This window comes from Tamandua tetradactyla, chromosome 2, assembly GCF_023851605.1.
Source record: "Tamandua tetradactyla isolate mTamTet1 chromosome 2, mTamTet1.pri, whole genome shotgun sequence".
NCBI classification, from domain to species: domain Eukaryota; kingdom Metazoa; phylum Chordata; class Mammalia; order Pilosa; family Myrmecophagidae; genus Tamandua; species Tamandua tetradactyla.
In genome coordinates, this window is record NC_135328.1 from 152360927 (window position 1) to 152375740 (window position 14814).

At 39.8% G+C, this 14814-nt stretch overlaps 1 protein-coding gene across 1 annotated transcript in view; it reads left to right on the forward strand.

Annotated features, from left to right (window-relative positions):
• Nucleotides 1–14814, forward strand: part of FNDC1 (fibronectin type III domain containing 1) — a 112616-nt gene that overhangs the window by 87497 nt on the left and 10305 nt on the right. The window contains exons 15-18 of the mRNA XM_077149399.1: nucleotides 6147–6215; nucleotides 7643–7786; nucleotides 9867–10097; nucleotides 12369–12477. Coding sequence (XP_077005514.1) covers nucleotides 6147–6215; nucleotides 7643–7786; nucleotides 9867–10097; nucleotides 12369–12477 — 553 coding nt within the window. The remainder of the gene's footprint in view (nucleotides 1–6146; nucleotides 6216–7642; nucleotides 7787–9866; nucleotides 10098–12368; nucleotides 12478–14814) is intronic.

A 14814-nucleotide genomic window follows, 5' to 3' on the forward strand; every position in this document is an offset into this window, starting at 1 on the left:
CTGGATTTGGTTTTAATTACTATTATTTGCATTTTATTTGTCTGCTGTTACATAGGCCTTATGGCATGTTCTCTTCATTTACTTTGTGTGTTTGGAGTTTTGATATGAAAATTGATATTTTTGTTCTTTTCTCTGCAAATCATGATTTACAAATATATATGTTTAACCCTGCTCATGCCCATTCTTTTGAGTCCCTAATGCAAGTCAAAGAAGTGTCCAACTGCTAATAATTTGCTGTAGGCAGCATTTTGAAAATAAGTACAAGTCAATAGAAAGTCTTTGGAAAAAAAATAAATTTGGATAAAACAACATATTCTCAAGCAATATGATATATTATAATTTACTATGTAAAAAAATATTTTCTGTATGGCCTGTCTTCCATTTTTTATTTCTGCTGCTCCAGTAAACATTTTCTTCTCTGTATTATTTCTATTATAGCTATTTTTAATTTTTAAAATAACAGCTTTATTGGGAAATAATTCACATACCATAAAGTTCAGGCCTTTTAAGATGTGCCATTAATTGTTTATTGCCATATTCACAGAGTTGCATAACCATCATCACCATTAAATTCCAAGACATTTTCATTACCCCTAAAAGAATACCATACCCATTAGCAGTCACTCTCCATTTCCTCCTCTTCCCAACCCCTAGAAAACACTAATATGCTTTTTTTAAATCTTTATACATTTTCCTATTCTGGACATTTCATATAAGTGGAATCATATGCTATGTGCCCTTTTTTGTCTGACTTCTTTCAGACAAAATGCTTTCAAGGTTCATCCATGTTTGTAGCATGTATCAGTACTTCTTTTTTTTTTTTTCACTGCAAAATAATAAATAGTATTCCATAGTGTGGGAATAGCACACTTTATCCATTCAGCAGTTGATGGCCATTTGGGTTATTTCCACTTTTTGGCTATTATAAATAATATGGCTGTGAATATTGACATATAAGTTTTTGCTTGAACACCTGTTTTCACTTCTCTTGGGTATATACCTAGGAGCGGAATTGCTGAGTCAAATGGTAACTCTGTTAAACTTTTTGAGGAACTGCCAAGCTGTTTTTCACAGTGACTACCACCATTTTATATTCCCACTAGCAATGTGTGAGTGTTCCAAATTTTCTACATCTTCACCAACACTTGTTATTATCCATCTGTTTTATCATTAGCCTCCTAGTGGATAGGAAATGGTATTTCATTGTCGTTTTGATTTACATTTCCCTAATAATTAAAAATGTTAACAGTTTTTTTAAAAATATACTTTCTGAAGGTGAAAGTGAGTGTAACTAATTTTTTGTGTCTAGATAAATGATGACTTAGAACTGAGTATGTTCAGTTGATAAATATTTCTTAACCTTTATCTTTGTGACAATAATTTAATTCTGAAATCAATAATCACCTGCTCCACAGAAATTGAAAAGATTCTGTGGGAGATACAGAAAATTAAGCAATAAGTGTGCCCCTGAAGGTGCTTACAATCTAACTGAAATGGGCAACTCTCATTAGAAAGCCAGATTGTTCCTTTTTAAAATAGAACAAGGAAAAAAGAAGGCAAAATAAAATAAAATAAAATAGAGCAAGCCAGGATCAAGATCTGTCTCACAAGAGCCTATCAGAGTTCCCCAGGCCTGAAAGCTTGGTGGCTCTTTGGATGCCTTTTACTCTTTCATCTCTGTTGTCAGGGCACATCAATTCCCACCAATTCTTCCTCCATCATATTCTTTAGATTTGCTCCTTTCTCCATCTCTAGACTGGCCCTCCTGGCCTAACACTCAAATGACCATTTCCTATTAAGCTTCTTTATCCCAGACTCCAATCACCTCAGTTCTAGAGGTTCACCCCAACATACATTCATGTTATTGAATGTTACCATGAACTGGACACTGAATTTCCTTAAGAACACAAAGCAGGATGCTTCATACATCCCTGGAGTACAACATGCCAATGCTAATGATGGAGCAAGGCAGAAGAGGCGGGGGTTTTGGGCAGGAGTTAGCTTCTAAAGATGGTTTGTAGAATTTGAAACTCACATAGAGTTCAAAACTATTCTTGAAAATTCTATATATTGTCTATAAAGCACAGCACAGTTTGCTGTAGCTTAGTTGAACATCTTTTAGTGGCCTTGAATTGCAAAAATGCATACTAAAAAACAAACCATAATTTCATTCAGGGCAGAGATTCTACAAGAGTAGAAGCTGTGATGCAGGCGAGGGTCTGGCCTCCAGATCATACAGAATCTGGTGGAAACACCTGCATCACTTCTCTCTCCCTCTTGCTCTGGTTTTCCTGTTTTATCAAGTATTATTTAGTACAGAACTTATACTGAAAGTGCTGGGGCTGCAGGTATATACATCCAGTATTACCAAGCAATATTTTGCACACACACTTTTCAGTTTAGAAGCCTGAAGTGTTTACCATGGTAGTGATTATAATTCTTAACCTGGATTAGTGATCCCTGAATGAAAACTTGCCCTCCAGGAGCCCTCTCCATGCCCTTTGACTATTTTTCATTGCATTCTACTTGAAAATTTGTTTATAGTCTTCTATTTTAAAAATCATCTCTTCAAACCTCAAAGTCTTGTATTCTCTGTTCAAATCCTGTCCCTCTTTCCCTTGAAACACTGCTTTAGAATCATGTCTTTGGAAAAACCTTGAGTGATTCAGTCAATCCAGTAAAGCAATATCATTTGTTCTGGATGCCACACTTGTATGTATCTTTTCAATGTACTGTTACATTTACTCCTCTCTCGTGCTTGATCTGGCTTCCCCACTAGATAATAAACTCCTTGCAGTTGAGACATTGCCTTTTACTTCATTTCTCATTCCTTCTGGTACCTAATTGTACAGTATTGCAAATCTGAACAATACGTTAAGCTATAAGCATTCTCCATTATCTAACTGAGAAGTTATTAATAGCCAGTAATCTTTGTTTTTCAGGTTCCTTTTCTACAACAGATCTGATGATATTGTGTGTAGTTGGAAATGTTGTGAACCAGCTGAGAATCCTCAAGAATTTGTAACATGACCTTGCTGTATATTTCAGAAAAACTTCAGTTATTATTGAAAACAGTTCGGCCGTGTCACAGCTCTCTCTCAAGACAGGAAATACAAGGCAAATATTTGAAAATTCACTTGAGCTGGACCAACCATACAATTTGTAAAAGATATTCTTGAATTTCAAATGGCTGTCATTTACCTCTTCTCTCTCAACTTCTATTGAGAATTTTAGTTTTCATTTTTGCAGAGTATCTTTGGAGCTGAAGTCCAATTCTTTGGTGACACTTTGCATTCATTTTTTTTTTCATGACCATTTGGATAAACCATTTGAGAGGACCAACCATGCCACCACGGTTTATGAATGGCAAGTACTTTTATATGAAGAGATTGAAGTTTTGATATTGATGTTTTGACTTATAAAACATCTAGTGCTACGCAGTCCCAAGTGGTTCAAAATGGCATTCATGTGTGGCAGATTCTGTTGGTCAACTCTGAAAGAAACCAAAAAACTTGTTTGTAAATTCGTTTCAGTACATCTGGAAATTACAGTTTTTCTTTTACTTGGGAGTCAAGATGATGTTATTCTAGAAAAATTCTGCCTGACTTGGTGTTAGGAAAAAAACACTAAATCACTCAGTTGGATGTTTACTTATGCCAGAGGACTTGACTGTACTCAACTCAAGAAGTCATCCCAGTTTGCAGATCAAAGGCACCATTTTTCTGGCCACTGAAAATACTAGGAGTATTTCAGCACCTCAAGGAATTACACTCAACACCAAGAATCCACAAAGGAAACAACAGATTTTCCCACTTTATGTTCACTCTGAGATGTAAAAAAAAATCATAAAATTTATTCCTTTTTGACCTGGCTAAAAATAATACCCCTGATGAAATGGAACTGAATCAAAAAGTGTGTGGGGGGGATGATGATATTGTTAAAAGTTAAATTGATAAGGAACAGAAAATGGTATCCCAGGAAACAATGGCAAGATAACCGTGAACTTTAGTTGTGACTCTGCAAACTGTCTGATTTGAACCAGTTCAGAAGTGATTCCTCTTGGATCCAGGCATATTGACATTGGAATGACCTAAAGGAAAATTTTGTTTAATAATTTTATGGACATGACTGTCCTACCTCCCTGAAAGATGATAATTTACATCTTCTTTCATGTTAACCTTCCTTGGTGCCATGAGAATATGCCCAGAGTTCTAACCTCAAGGGAACAGCAGGTGCTAGGGACATCTCCCCGGGACCTCGGAGTGGTAGCCACCGGGCCTTCCACAATAAAATGCAGTGGTCCTGCAGAATGCTTGCCTTCCATGAGGGAGACCTCGGCTCGGTTCCTGGACCATGCACCCCAACCCCCCCAAAAATTCAGTGGCACTGGGCAGGCAACACCAGTTAGCCAGTGTCCTCATCTGATGGGGTTTGCTTTGGCCCCCAAACATCCACAGTGGTATTAAACTGGGCTGAACAAGGCTGGTAGAATTATTATATTAGCATATTTCTGAAGAATGATTAATGATTCCCCAAATATAAAAAAAAATTCAGAATTTGTGCATATAATTGTTTTAGTAATGGAAGTTTATATATTTTCTACTACAGTGTTCCTTTTATAAGACTGGAATGATATTTTAATAGAGCTCCTTAAGTTTTACAAACAATTTGATAGTCTAGCTCTACTTTTTGAAAGTGGAGGCAGTTTTATGATGTATAAAGTACAGTCTTTGGGGCCAGTGGCTTGAAGTTGAAATCTGTTACAGCTTGGTCGTTCCCAGCCTTGTCACTCCAGGCACATTTTTGGTTTTGCCAGATTCTTGTTGTCCTTGGCTAAGAAGTGGGGATTGTAAGTTCTACATTTCACACAGATCTTTTGTGAGGATTAACTAATTAATTAATATATACATAAAAGTGCCTGGTGCACAGAAGACATTTAATAAGTCGTAGTGACTTCTTCTTGTCTCCCCCTGCCCCACCTCATTCCCTTTTAAGAAAACATTGAGTTTAAAGAGTCCTACATAATTGCTGTGGGCGTCAGGTCAAAAAGAGAAAAGGAATTTTGCTGAAATTTTTGAGTGAAAAAATCTTTTGCCTCTGGATTTTATCAGCTACAGAGTGATGTTCTCCCTTTTACGGCTGCCTCTTTATCTCCCGAGTAAAGAACAGTGTAATTAATTTCATCATACTTTCTTCATACTACCCAGAAAACTGAGGCAAAACATGCCTTTTTTTGCTTAAACTTAACACTTGCCTTCCTTGATCTTGTGTTACCCATGCCACTGGATCGTTTCAGTCATTACAGGAATTTTAATAATTGTTCTTCTAATTAGGGTTTCCTGGAAGACACATAAGAAATCACATCTAAAATTTTATAAATTGCATTTAAAGTATAATTCTGTAGTCACACTAGATTTCATAGTTTTGTGTACAGTCGAACCTATCTGAAAGAAGAAATTGGTAACTATTGAAATACTATCTCCATACCTCATGTGCAAATTAAGTAATCTAATTAGTACAGATTTCCCTCCTGGGTTAGTGAGAGAGGGTGGAAGTTGAAAGGGAATCGTGACACGCAGGGAACTCCCAGATGGTGCGATTTACCTTAGTTAGAATGTCGGAAAGACAGGAAGTCACCCTGGCTCTAGAGTTTTTAACCCGCGAGATTGAGGAGGGCAGAGAGAATGAAGGTGGGCTGCACAGAGGTATTTGCAGTTGAAGTGACTTTTGTCACCACCATGTGCTCCAATCTCCAACTGCCTTTCCATCCTACCCTGCTTTCTGAGAATCTCTGTTTCCAGGCTTGTGAAATGACGATGCCAGGGCCTACTCTTGGCACCTGGCCAGGTGGGGAGCGTTACTGTGTTAGAGATTTGGAAATGCACCCTCTGGGAGCTGTACTTCTTTTCATCCCGGGGGCATTTTGTTTGCACTTTTCTGAGCACAAAAGAAAGAAAAATCGGAGTTCCAGTTCCATGTGTGATGACCTTCCCTCTGACAAAGCTGTAAGAGCTTCTGGCATGGGTGACTTATTTCCGTGGAACGATTGTGGGGATTGAATTGCTGTGCCCTGGGTATGATTCTAGCAGAGACTGAGAGGGAACACTAGAGCATTTTATGAGCCTCCATTCCCTCTTTCTCGGTAGATGATTTCTCAGGATCGGAGGCCAGCACAGCCATACCTACAGAAGAAGCATACGTTGTATACGATGAAGGTACTGATTTAAAAAAATTATTTGGACGATTTCTTTCTTGGTCATAGGATCTTATTTCAGTTACTAAATGGATGGTCTTGAAGGCAGCTTCCTTCTGAACTCTAAGCTTGGTGGCAGTTTCGAGGGCTGGCTTAGGGAAGGGTGGCAATTCCCCACTCCCTTTCAAGCCACCCCAGAATACATAGATAATCTAAAGAAAAGCAGGGTACTTGATATAAAAAAACAGCTTCTGTTTTACCCCCTATTCTCTTTCCCTCAGTCTCTCCTCTAAAGAAACTCTAAGGCTAACACAGTCCGCTTCCCCATTTAGCTGTAAAAATACCTTGTTTAACTAACATCTTGCTTCCTTTCTTGAGCCTCCTCTTTCTCACTCTTTCCTTTTCTCCTCTTTTCTAATTATGTAAAAAATGTGATGATGTAGATGTGTCAGTTTCATACCATCTTTTTCAGGTGGGGGTAAATTTACAAGAGTGAGAATTTAAAATGCCTTGTTTAGTGTCTGGAACAATTACTTAATTAAAGGTCACTGATGTTGTTATTATACTTCTGACCCTGTGATTGTTTTGAGTCACATGTTTTATAAGTTGACTCTGCAGGTGAAGAAATTCATGTGGGAATCTTTTCCCCACCACAGTGCCAGCCTTTGGTGTTCTCCGTTGTGCTTCACCTTGCCTGCCATTATCTATAACTCCAATTGTCTTAAATGGCAAATGTGTCAATAATGTCACTTTTGATGTAATCAAAATAAAATTTGAAGTAGTGGTTTAATCCCAAGGTTTTCAAACCAAAACTAACTTAGAAAAACAGCAGATGTTAAAAGCAAACAAAAGCTTTTTAGTGCCTTTGAAAATGCTAAACACCTTTCTTACTCTCTTTGAGCAGTTGAAAGGGGAGCAGACATTTATTATTATTTTTTGAAAGGTTAAAGGATTAATTCTCTTAACAGAATTAATCCTATCCACCCCACACCTACAAAAAGGCCATACCCAAAAGACAGGGCAAAAAAAAAAAAAAGTCAAGTTTATATTTTCTCTTGTGAATCTTTTATGACTCTACAAGGGCAAATCATTCAGGTAGAGAAGAGCCTTGGACCAGTGACATAACAGCATAAAATTGGATGCATTCTAAGGTTCGCTTCAGCTCTGCTTCTAAAACCTCATTTTTTCTGGTCATATGTGTTTCTTTTTTTCCTTCTCTTCTGTCTGTAGCTGCTCTTCTGAGAGGACCAATAGGGGAGAAAATACTATTTTATTTGAAACAAATTGTGTTTCGGCGTAGAGTTTATTTCAGTCTGTGTTTGTGTATGTGCTGTTTTCTGCTTCTTTTCTTTTTTAGACTAGGATTGCATCTCATGAACATATCTTTTGACTGCAAATAGTGTACCTTATCTGAAGTGCCCAATTATAAAGCCTTCATACCCTTTTCAGATTATGAGTTTGAGACCTCACGGCCACCACCCACCACCACGGGCTCTACTACTACGGCTGCAATGAATGTTATTTCACCAGAAGGCTCAATCAGCTCTTTTCCTGAAGAAGAATTTGATCTGGCTGGAAAGAAACGATTTGTTGGTAAATAAAATTTCCTTAATAAGAGAAACATGGGTTTTTTAAGCGTATGCTCTTTAGTACTTTGAAAAAGAAGAGCATAACTAATCTTTTGGCCCTGCCAAGGCGGTGTACTTTGTGACTACGTTATCCTCAAAAAGTTTCCATTTGGGGTGACCCCGTGAGCTAGTCCGGTTGAGATGCATGCTATTTTGCTTTCTGCGAAAGTCAGTGGAAGGGAGAATGCAGGCGAACATTTGGTAGCCGGCAGAGGAGGGTTTGGAGGGGTTGTCTTGTTTAGACTGGAAGTCAGGATCACTTTTTTAAAGTCATCGGGACCAGGGAAAATAATTGTTTTTCATGTGGCCAACTTTCCTAAAACGAGTCTTACCACTCGGCCTTGTCTGCATGTTGTTTGTTAGTTTCATCAAAAAATGAGCTGTTTGCAAATGGAGCCACTAGCGCTTATTATAGTATCACAGAGCCAACGCTGTTTTTCTTAAGTTATTTCTTATAATTTTCATGAGCCTGGAGGACATGGAATCTGGAAATTTAATTTGCTCTTCTCTCTCAGTTATTAAAACACTTTCAAGTAGGAACTTCTATTTAACTAAAATGTGTTTTATCCCCACCGTGACTCTTCTTTTCCCATGCCCTTAACGAAGTTCACTAATGAGTCAGTTGTATTAATATATTACCAAGTGGAGACAAGCAACAGCTTAAACTAATATCGCACTTCTCTGTTTCCAAACGAATGCTCTGACAGGGGCAGGGAGTGACTCTTGCCAGCCGAGATGTAGTTATTGAGTTCCTAAACCACACGTACTTGAAGGACAAGATTATTACTCTGAGGTAGCATTCCTGAGGCAAGTGTTAATGCTATTCCATGCGGTGTAACAGTCTGGCTGATTTACCAAATGTTCTGACTTTCCCCTCTCTAAAGTTCCATGACAGAAATCGAAATGCTTTCAGTGCTATTATTAGCTGTTCCAAAGAAGTTTTCTAAGCACTGAAAGGCTTACTATTGTCTGGCTATTTTCATATGTCTATGACTTTATAAAGCAGAGGAGGACTACGCCCCAATCTTCCTGAGGAGACCCATGGGCAAGCTTTAAAGGTCTAATTTTATAGAAATTATTGGAAAGTAGAGGAGCTAAAAATTGCTTTCAGTCCTATCAGCCACTGAGAATGAAAGCCTAGTACCAAAAGATCCGATACAACATTTAGAAATTACTAGAAATTAATACCTGAGTGTCCTTGAGAGTCTTGCATGTGTAAAGCTCCCAAATAAATGCCATGGCATTTCTAACTTCTTAAAGAGTGGACTATAATCAAGACAACTGGGCACTGGAGCTCCAGAGTCTCTTGTTCGACCAGTGATTAGTGGGTATCCTCTTAGCATCAGTCAGCTTGGTTGTGACATGGGGCAACAGTTCATTTCCTGCACTATTTACAGAGCTCTTGTCGCCACTACAATAACGTATGTAAAAAATACCTGTAAACCTGTCTATAAATGTATGTAGCTATTATTGTACTGAGAAGTAATGCTGAAGAAGTCTGTTCAGGTCTGGGTTTGTGTGCAGATATTCCAGATGGTTGTAGGGGGTTGTGAACCCTTAACTACCCAGGGCTGAATGATGGTAAGCTAAGGGCTGTACATTTTGATTAGTGTACACACACATGCGTACATACCCTCAAGACAGAGTAGGGAATGAAGTGAGTAGTAGGAAATCTAGTTAAGTGTCCACTAGCCCTGACACACACTTTTCCCAAATTTCTAGGCGTAGGAATAGCATAACACTGTAAGCCTATATTACATTGATATGTGGTTTGGGGAAACTTTCAAAATCACTTTCAGGACATAGTCACTGTTGTTGATATGGCAGCAGGATCTTTTAAAATCGCAAGACTGGAAGATAAACATGGATCCATGAATGATCACTAGAGAGACCTGGGAATGTGCGTTTGGGATTGACATCTGGGCTGGGGGCCCTGGGGCCTCTGTCCATTTGGGAGAGGCTGAATGTTGTGTCTGACTCCATGGAGTTTCTCCCTCCAGAGAAAGCCTTCAGCAGTCCCATCTGGTGTCTCTTCTCTTTTCCAGCTCCGTATGTGACGTACCTAAATAAAGACCCATCAGCCCCCTGCTCTCTGACCGATGCTCTGGATCACTTCCAAGTGGACAGCCTGGATGAAATCATTCCCAATGACCTGAGGAAGAGTAGCTTGCCCCCTCAGTATACCCCCCGCAACATTACCGTGGTGGCCATGGAAGGCTGCCACTCGTTTGTCATCGTGGATTGGGACAAAGCCAACCCAGGAGACGTGGTAACAGGTGTGTTCTGGACAGGTGGCTCAGAACTCTCATGGGTTTGTAGATGGAATACAGAACAAGAAAGGATGGATGAGCCAATGTATATCTGTATGTTTGGATGGATATAGTTGTCTTCTTCAATAGGGAGAGCTGTAGGCAGCAAGGGAAGCCTTGTGGCGTTGTGTAAAAGCACAAAATAGAATTCAGAAGAGCAGTCCCAGATTTATGTTACTTTAAGCTAGATACTTTGTCTCCATGGGCTTGGATCCTCATATGCAAACTATTGTTGCAACTCTAACTAGCATTCTATAAACCTGTAAATAATCAGGGAGCCCAAGCAGCCTCCTGTAAGAGCAGATCCTGTAGCAAGGGTGATGAAAGGATACCAACTGGTACCATAGTCAACTCTTGGATTGAGACTGAGCCTCTTCCTATGCCTGCAAGCACAGCCAGTTTGGGTGCTTCTGAATTCCTTATGTGAGAATTGGGTAGGATGGAAAAATTCCCAAGGCTCTTGAGCCTCCTAGGACTTGACCTTTAAGAAGTTCATGTGACTCTGCCAAGGATGTATTTGAGAATAATCTGTTGAAATAAGTTTTTGCGGAAAGAGTATTGATATTTTCTTTGAATAGTTCCTTCTGCTGCCCAAGATTCATTCTGGCCCTGTGTGTGTGGTATGAGGAAGGAATGTGTGTGCACTGTTATGTGTGTCTTAGGGGAGGTGGTGATGATATCTCTGAAAATGAGAAAAAATTTTCCAAGAACATCCAAAGAAAGTCTTGTCTTTGTGTAGTTTGCACAGCTGCGCAAAAGGCAGGACTAGTGACACGGAAAGGAATCCCCTGGGCATTTTGCCGTGGGAAGCAGAAGGGTTGCAGCGAAGGTGAAGAATTAAGAAGTTTCAGTCTTTGGTGTGACTGAAAAGCACTGATTCCTGCAGGGCATATGCTGTGTGGACCACAGAAACCAGGGTCTGTGAAGTCCTTTGTGTTTCTACTAGAAAGCAAATAAACCAGTCACGGAAGGAGGAAAGCATGTAGTCCAAATGGCCAGGAAATTATTTTATTAATTGAATATGGTTTCATGAATGGCAATTTTTCAGCAAGCAGGTATACAGAGGAAATGGTTGAAAACCTTATTTTTAGCTATTCAGCTTCTGATCCCTTGCATAACAAGTCTTACTTAATGTAGATATTCCACTGTCCTTGTGAGCCGTAGGATGCCTCATACCCTGGCTGCAGGCTGAGAATGCAGCCACGGTCATCCTCCCTTGAGGGCTCACGCAGTGAGGAAAGAGCCCTCAGACCCCACAACTCCCCCTGATCTTCTTGGCAACTTAATTCAGACGCAATTCCTCTATTTTCCTGTAGAGGGCCCGCATCTGAAAAACAAGCTTACTTGTTCACTTTGCCATCAGTCACGCTTTCTCAGACTTCCGGAGCTCCCGACATACTTCACTGTCACCATATCCGTTACATGTCATTCACCTAGCCTGTAGCCAGACCTCAGTGCCCCAGTTCTGAGAACTCATGCAACTCGCAAAAATAATTCAGAAGAGGTATTTATAGAGACTTGAACCCTCCTTAGTAAAGTTGAGCGTACTGCTGTCATCTGATTAAGGTAGAACATGCCAGCCCTATCGTGAGGAGGAACAGCAGCAGACCCCAAAAGGCTAAAAAAGAAGATGAAGATCGCTCTTCATCAATAAGCAAATAGAGCACCGACTCTTTACCTGCAAGACAAACCTAAAGAAAAGCTACTTGGCCTGCTGTCATTACACAGTGGGGTCAAGGGAAGGCACAGATATTGAAGTAGAAATAAAAGAAGAGCCTTTACCAAATAGGTGAAGAGATTACTGTGAGTTTGGGGTCTTTCAGCCATACACACATGCATAGCAGTCTCCATCGGTGGGGTCTTCATGGGACGTGAAGGAGAATTGTGCACATCTCTATCAGGAAATTCTTAAGTGTGAAGGTCATTGCTTTTTTCTGCTGCTGCTTTTTCCTCTGTTCATTCAAGATTAGATAGGATTTGCCAGGGAGTTTAGAAGATAGAAGGAAGATAATTAGGCAACCCACCAGTCTTCAAGGAATATCTTTACTTTTGCTATCCGCATCTGGAGTCCTGATTTTGTATCCCGCTGACCCACCATGCAGCTCACTCTTCTTGAACTTTTCCCACGCAACTGGACCTACACCAGCCCCTCACTGTTATCCTTCTCCATTTGGCAATAGCTCTTGTGTTATTTGGCTCCTTGAGGTTCACTGGATTCCTCCTTATTTCTGTTTGTAGGTTACTTGGTTTATAGTGCATCCTATGAGGATTTCATCAGGAACAAGTGGTCTACTCAGGCGTCATCAGTAACTCATTTGCCCATTGAGAACCTGAAGCCAAACACAAGGTATGATGTGTCAGTCATTTCAAAACAGCAAAATAAAATGAGACCTTGTTTACGTGGTCACAGATAATAAAATGAAAGGATTAGTTGAAATGTTTTCATGATTTTTTTTTTTTCTTTTTGTGGTTTCGGTTTAGTTCTCATAGAATATCAGTGAGATAGGTCATGCATTTTCTTAGGAGAAAATTACTATGTGTTTTTTTTTTTTTTTTTATTTTTTTATTTTTTTATTTATTTTTTTTTTTTAAAGGAAAGACAGAGAGAAGGAAGGAAGGATAGAAGGAAGGAAGGAAGGAAGAAAGGGAAACATTTTTAAACATTTTCTTGTTTTATTGTATTCTGTTTCTCCGTTTTTGTTACATGGGCTGGGGCCGGGAATCGAACCGAGGTCCTCCGGCATAGCAGGCAAGCACTTTGCCCGCTGAGCCACCGCGGCCCGCCCCCTACTATGTGTTTTTTAATAATCAGTTTATTTTGTTTACATTTTGTTCCCTATTTTCCAAAGATTAAACACTTTTTACAGTTGGGAAAAGAAAGGTTGCTCTGTGTGTTGGAAAGGGAATTGATCCCATTTTAGTCACCTGTGTGGTGGCATTAGGCAGTGTCACCTTCATACGTGCCATTAATGAAGTTAACAATTGCTAAACACTTTCATAAACTGATGTTCAAAGTCATGTAGTTTTTCAGAAGTTACGCATTAATAGAGGTTACAAGCTTGTCTTCCTAAACTGGAAAGTGACCTGGGACTGACCGAGTGCCAAGCTGGGATCCAGCATTTATAGCTCTGAGTGTGGAATATGCAAAACTTGTTCCCAAGGGTACAGGAGAGTGAGTGTTCATTTCCTCTCTTGTACTGTCTGGTTTTGATGGTAATGATCATCAGGAAAATTCCTGGTGCGTGGACACAGGCAAAGCACCAGGCATGTGCTGGTTGAACAGTGGTGTGTGGGGAAACTGGCTCTCTTGGAAAAAAATAAAAGCCCTGATTTACAGTGTTAGCCAATTTTTTTGTGGTATAAATACTCCCACAGTGGCCAAATCAAGCTACCAATGGTCCTGCAAAATTCCCCAATAGTTATTAATCATCTGTCACAAGCCATGACAGATGGCTCTAGCACACTGCCATTGCCATATTTACCTAGCAAAGAGCTCAAAGTGCCATGATGGTTGGCCTCAGGTCTCATTTTCCACATAGTCAGAAGAACACAGAGCAGGTTGGAACAAAATACTCATTAAACAGAAATGTGCTCAATGGAATAGAATCTGGGCAATAGCCAGGGGAGCAGAGAGGCTTCTGAACTGGCTGGGGATTTTCTTCAGGGCATTTTAATGTGCCATTTGGGCTTACTTGAACTGAGCTTTCATAAACTGTTAGGACTCTCAGGATTTGGCAAAGTAAAAATAAGTCTCAAACCAGGAAACTGAAAAAGCCTTTGTATTTATTTTTACCTAAGAGTAGTGAAATTAAAAAAAAAAAAAACAGATGAAAGAAAAGAAAAACAACAAAATTAGAGAAGATGGGGTTAATGTCTAATTGTATGTGTGCATGTGTATAGAGTGACAACTTTAATTTATAGCACAGTTGTGCTATCAAAAACTATAAGAGGCCCTAGAAATTGTGTGCCACACAGCTACTTGCAGCAGAATTTGAATCTTACTCTTCCGACCCTCAGTGTCATGTTTTATACATGAAACTTGCTGCCAGACTGATGTTGAGTTTTGAATAATGTCAGGAGATGACTATATAAGATGCTGGATTATCCATTCTTTCATAGGCAGTTACTGGGTACCCGCGGATCATTCAGTAAATCTGTATGAGTATTAACACTACACAGGGCACTGTGTTATGCACTGGGGATAGATTGGGTAGGAGATAGCAAAATTCCCATGCCCCTGTCCTTGTAGAGCTTCAAGTTTGGCAGAGGAGACAGGTATTTTTTAAGTAACATAAATATAGACTTTAACTGGTATTATGAGGGAGCAGTGCACCTTGCTATAAGAGTGGAAAATAAGGGGATTTATTTTTCCCCTGAGCCTGGGGTTTGAGGGGACAGGCAAGCTTCCCTGCAGAAGCAAGATCTAAAGAAGGTAGAGGTGGCATGAGGCAAAATTGCTTTAGGCAATGAGGGCCCTGAAGCTAGCTATGCTATTGAGAGGAAAGGAGACCCATGTGCAGTGCAGTGACAGGTGAGGGGTGAGGAGTAAGGGAAGAAGGGTGAGGGGTGAGAGGTGGCTGGATGAGCCGTTCTCAGGCATTCTCTGGATTCTGTTCTCACTTCTGTCCTACCCTCTACCCACAGTCAGCACCCTTATGTACAATCTGGGAGAAGCATCTGCTAG